This window comes from Rosa chinensis, chromosome 7, assembly GCF_002994745.2.
Source record: "Rosa chinensis cultivar Old Blush chromosome 7, RchiOBHm-V2, whole genome shotgun sequence".
NCBI lineage: Eukaryota > Viridiplantae > Streptophyta > Magnoliopsida > Rosales > Rosaceae > Rosa > Rosa chinensis.
Genome location: NC_037094.1, coordinates 64,572,651 through 64,578,650, shown reverse-complemented (window position 1 = coordinate 64,578,650; position 6,000 = coordinate 64,572,651). Strand labels below are relative to the sequence as shown.

General features: G+C 41.3%; 1 protein-coding gene across 1 annotated transcript; it reads right to left on the bottom strand.

Moving 5' to 3' along the window:
- Window positions 1-3,633: 3,633 nt before the first annotated feature.
- LOC121050694 (protein NSP-INTERACTING KINASE 3-like) lies at window positions 3,634-4,401 on the bottom strand. Its single transcript, XM_040511562.1, has 2 exons — window positions 4,126-4,401; window positions 3,634-3,966 (listed from the first exon to the last, which is right to left on the bottom strand). The coding sequence occupies exons 1-2, from the start codon at window positions 4,399-4,401 to the stop codon at window positions 3,634-3,636; spliced, it is 609 nt and encodes a 202-aa protein (XP_040367496.1).
- Between the last annotated feature and the right edge of the window lie 1,599 nt (window positions 4,402-6,000).

Genomic DNA, 6,000 nt, shown 5'->3' with positions numbered 1-6,000 from the left:
TGAAGCCGAAACTCAAGATCCTGTAGACCAAATCAACTTGGGAGATGAAGATAACCCTCGGCTGATCTCTATCAGTAGACTTCTCGATCCAGAACTGCGAGCAGCGATGGAGGCTTTATTACGAGAATATAAGGATTGTTTTGCATGGGAGTACCATGAAATGCCCGGGCTCAATAGAAGCTTAGTAGAACATGTATTACCTCTTAGAGATGATTGTAAACCTTACAAACAAGCTCCTCGGCGATGTTCCGCCGAGGTGCAAATTGAAATGAAAGAGGAAATTGAACGATTATTACATGCTAAATTTATTAGACCTGCTAGATATGTGGAATGGGTTTCCAACGCTGTACCTGTAAGAAAGAAAAATGGCAAGATGAGAGTATGCGTTGACTTCAGAAACTTAAATTTAGCAACTCCAAAAGATGAGTATCCTATGCCAATGGCCGATCTCTTAATTGATGGAGCGGCCAAACATGAAATATTATCTTTCATGGATGGTCATGCCGGCTATAATCAAATATTTGTAGCCGAAGAAGATGTCCATAAAACCGCCTTCAGGTGCCCAGGCTTTGTTGGAACCTTTGAATGGGTAGTGATGCCTTTCGGCTTAAAGAATGCCGGAGCAACTTACCAGAGGGCCATGAATGCCATTTTTCACGATTTAATTGGCAAAACCGTAGAGGTGTACATAGATGACGTGGTTGTTAAATCAAAAACCCGATCAGGACATCTAGCCGATCTTGAGCAAACATTCAAACGTATGAGAAAACATAAACTTAAAATGAACCCCAAAAAGTGTGTTTTCGGAGTATCAGCGGGAAATTTTCTAGGTTTTCTCATTCACCAGCGGGGAATTGAGGTCGACAAGAATAAGGCTAAAGCCATTATCGATGCACCCGCTCCTTCTAACAAAAAACAACTACAATCATTCCTTGGTCAAGTTAATTTTCTCAGACGATTCATCTCTAACTTGGCCGGTAAACTTCGGCCTTTCTCTTCTCTACTTAAGTTGAAAATTGGAGATGAATACAAGTGGGAGCCAGAGCACCAACAAGCTTTTGACGAACTCAAGAAGTATTTAACACAACCCCCAGTGTTAGTACCTCCACAGAAAGGAAAGCCGCTGAAGCTCTACATAGCGGCCACAACTGAATCAATTGGGAGCATGTTGGCTCAAGACAATGATCAAGGAAAAGAGCAAGCCATCCATTATTTGAGCAGAATCCTCACACCCGTTGAGATAAGATATTCGCCAATTGAAAAACTATGCCTCGTGCTCTACTTTTCGGCGATTAAATTACGACATTATATGTTACCATCAGTTGTTCATATAATTTCACAAACGGATTTAATTAAATATATGTTGACTCGGCCGATCATCAAAGGCCGAATTGGAAAATGGACAATGGCGCTTTCTGAATTTACTTTCAAATACGTGGCCCAGAAGTCAGTCAAAGGCCAGGCATTGGCTCAATTTCTTGCCGACCACCCTTCTGTTGAAATTGAAGATATGGAGAACGTTGAAATAGATACTGCACAAGTCGGCTAGATGTATCATGAACCTTGGCTACTATATTTTGATGGCTCAAGCACCAGTGACTCAGCCGGGGCAGGAATAGTGATTGAATCTCCAACCGGCCAAAAGCATCAATATGCCTTCAAACTGGACTTTAACTGCACAAACAACCAGGCCGAATATGAAGCCTTAATAATTGGCCTGGAAGTATTAGAGGAACTTGGAGCAACAAGAATTAAGGTGTTTGGGGACTCACTATTAGTCATCAATCAAATGCTCCAGGTTTTTAGATGTTCCAATCTCTCGTTGGCCACTTATTATGCCGCCGCACAACAACTGCTTAGTTGTTTTCATGATGTGGAATTTCACCATCTTCCGCGAGAACTCAATCGTGAAGCGAATGAAATGGCTCAAATTGCTTCCGGCGTCAGCATTCCAGCAGGCCAAACTAACAAAATCATCATAATTGAGAGAAAATCGTTGCCATCTTTGGCTGAGAGAGGTATGCCGGCCGATGTCTTTGAGTTAGACGTGCCACTTGGTGATTGGAGATTTCACATAATCCAACACCTTTTGATGAAAACTGATGGCGGTGGGAGCCGAAAAATTAGAATGTTGTCTAGCAAGTTCACAATTAAAAATGGTGAACTGCTAAGGAAAAGTCCTGATGATGACCTTCTTCTTCGTTGCCTCGGCTCAGAAGAAGCCCAGCTAGTAATGGCTGAAGTTCATGAGGGTATTTGCGGAGCACACCAGGCTGGGATAAAAATGAGATGGTTAATTAGGAGACATGGCTACTACTGGCCAACTATTCTTAAAGACTGTATTGAGTATGCTCGAGGTTGTGCTCCTTGCCAACTTCACGGGTCCATTCAGAGAGTTCCTGCTTTCCCCATGAATCCAATAGTGAAGCCATGGCCTTTTCGGGGCTGGGCAATGGACATAATTGGCCAAATCTCTCCCCCATCTTCCAAACAGCACAGATGGATTCTGGTAGCCACAGATTACTTTACAAAATGGGTTGAAGCCGTTCCATTCACCTCCATAAGTAGTGCCGAAGTGATCAGATTCATTGAACAGCAAATCATTCATCGCTTCGGCATCCCAGAAACTATAACGACTGATCGAGGATCGGTGTTCATAGCAGAAGCCGTCATTGAACGAATGGCCGAGTATAAGATTACAATGCAGCAGTCAACACCCTATTATGCTCAGGCTAATGGACAGGCTGAGGCTACCAATAAGGTCCTCATCCAAATTGTGGAAAAGATGATTCAGGAAAATCCGCGTGATTGGCACAATCTTTTGTCAGAAACTTTATGGGCTTATCGGACTTCCAAACGCTCGGCCACAGGGACAACTCCTTTTGCTCTGACTTATGGACATGATGCAATGTTGCCAATGGAAATTACAGTCAGATCATTGAGAGTCGCAATGCAAAATAATCTAACGGCCGACGAATATAGTCAGGCAATGTTGCAAGAACTAGAGGATCTTGACCAGGCGCGGTTAGATGCATATGATCGGCTTCAAGCTCAAAAGAAGGTTGTCGCTCGTGCTTACAATAAAAAGACCAAATACAAGAGTTTTGGCGAAGGCGAGTTGGTTTGGAAAGCAGTGTTACCCATCGGCACAAAGGATCCCAGATTTGGAAAATGGTCACCAAATTGGGAGGGTCCGTTTATTATTGACAAAGTTCTTGGAAAAGGAGCATATCATTTGAGAGATAAAGATGGTGAACGACACGCAATGCCCATTAATGGCCAATACCTAAAGAAACATTATCCCACAATGTGGGAAGCGCGAGCTGCTGAATAATGGTGTAACCAAAAGATGGCCACTAGTTTATAATGTATATATGTTTAGGCCATCTTGATCCTGGCCGATGCAATTAAGCCGAAAAGATTATTTAAATCAGATTTCCAGTTTGTTTGCTTGACCATTATACTTCACTTGCATTTACTACTACAAGGTATTATCTATCCATGACCCAACGATGTTTATGATAATCTACCGGCAAGCAAATAATTAATTAAGTTTTTCATCGGCCCATAACTTTCAAATGTTTACAAAAACCGGCCAATGGCCGACAAAAGAGCCACATACATCAATCATCATTACTCGGCTAATAAAGCTTTAAGAGCTCCCAAGGTACAACTAGTATCCTGAAGGTCACTCTCAAGTTGCATACACCTAGGCTCGGAATTTTTCAATTCGGCCTCTATTTTTTTCAGTTGTCCTTGGCTTTGGAAACACTGCTTACTCCTTTGAAGGAGTTTTTCCCCCACTTCTTGTCTCTCTTGTTTCAAGGACGCCAATTGTCTTTCCAACTCATTTATCTTGCCTTCAAGAGACTCCACAACCCATTTTTGTTCCATACACCACCCAAACTCGGGAACCAAGGCTTTCTTCAGAACTCCAGAAACTCCAACTCCAGAAAAGCTTGATGGCTTGATTTTCAGAGGCAACAACTATGTCTATGAAGAATTAGGAGAATATTTCATCAGAGCATTGGTCACAGGTATTCTAATTTTAAAGTGTAATTGAGATGATAGCCTAACAACATAAGATGTCGGCCTGAGTAGTAAGAAATCAGTACTGTTGCATACATTACCTAGTGCTATGTATCCAACTGTGCCAGCAACGGCAGTCCGGTTAGATGAGTCATGCTCTAGAAGCTTAGCAGTGCCAAAGTCTGAGATGTGAACCTCATAGTCAGCGTCTAGCAAAATGTTCTTGCTGGATATGTCTCGATGAACGATTGGCGGGGACACATCATTCTGCATGTAGGATAAGGCTACACCTTTAATGATAGTCACCCTATTACTCCAATCCAATTTCTTAGCTTCTTCTTCATTGCACAAGACTGAAAACAAGCTACCCATTTCAAGGTACTCATAAACCAATACAGAGTTCCGGGTATGTGAACGGAAACCATAGAGCGTCACAATGTTTCGAGGCCGTATCTCCGTCCAGGCCCTTACCTCGCTTAAGAACTCTTTTTGAAAGCGGCCTTCCCCATCACATGCACTGTGGAGTTTCTTTACAGCTACCACTTCTTCTGATGGAAGCTTTGCTTAAGCTTTGTAAACGCTTCCAAACTGACGCAGTCGGATTGATAACTAGGTTTACCAGCAATAAACCTAAAACAAAGATTCTGGAGTCCACCAGAGATAAAAGAGAAAACTCTCAATTTTGATTGATAATATGATAAAAGATAGTTCTGCAGCCGTTTAAGGTTGCTTATATATGAGAAAAGAAACCCTAGGGCGACTAACAATGAAACCCTAAACCCCATGGATTAAAACAAAACAAATCCAAAATAAACTAGAAAACTTAAAATAAAAAGAATGTAAAACTAGCCTAAAAATATTAAATCACGAATCGGATAATTAAGACGATACATTTTGGCCTAGATCTGATAGGGCTCACTAAAATGAGTCTTGAAGATCTCATGCATCTCAAACGGACATTCTAGCCAAAAGTTAGTCAAATCTGATTCAAAATCAAAACCTGACTTTTCGCACGAGAAACCCGAAAAGTCCAAAACCAAATCTTCTTGAATATTCCAGCGGCTAGTAACCTGATTACGCGTGAGTTACCCAATTTCCAATCACTTTTCTTGATTCTATGCCGCTTCTTTACTTTTATGATTTTTCGGCAAAACTGGGTCCATTCTCGTCCTACATCACAAACCCTCCCTTCCCGATATAATAAGCAGCATCAAAATTCTTAGTTGCTTTTACAATTTCTTCAAACAATAATCTGCCGTCAAAAAGTGATACGGAACGCAATTCAAACTGTTGTAGGTACATGTGTTTTTGCCTTGTTTGTTGACATGTCTTTTTCCTTAGTAACATGAAATGGTACCAGTAATATTGTTGCCTCACCAAACTTTTCAAATTACTAAGCTCTGTTGGTATCTCTCGATCAAGACCATTGTGACTCAAATCTAGCACAGACAGCTGAGTTAAACTCCTGAATTGAAATGGAATTCTTTGGCTTAACTTCTTGTTGCTGGCATTGATATGGTGCAGCTTCAGAAAGTTACCTAGGCTACTTGGAATTGACTGGCTCAATTTGTTTGTGGACAGGTCAAGATACTCAAGTTCAGTCAGTGATCCAAGCTCTTGAGGTAAGCCACCAGAGAGTTGGTTGTCTTTCAGTATAAGCTTCCCTAACGAAGTGAGCCTTCCAAGTTCCACAGGGATGTTTCCCACCAAATGATTTGAAGAAAGATTAAGCAACTGCAGATGAGTCAAGTTTCCAATCTCAGGTGGAATGGTACCAGTAATATTGTTGCCTGCAATCTCAAGATTTGTTAGTTTCAGAGACCTACCCCATTTCGGTGAAAGTTCTCCGTAAAATTTATTGTCGCTTAGATTTATGTAATCCAAGTTTGGATATTCACCAAAATCTTCAGATATGTTTCCAGTGAGTTGGTTTCTATCAAGGTGGACTCTATATAAGGTTGTGCAGTTTTT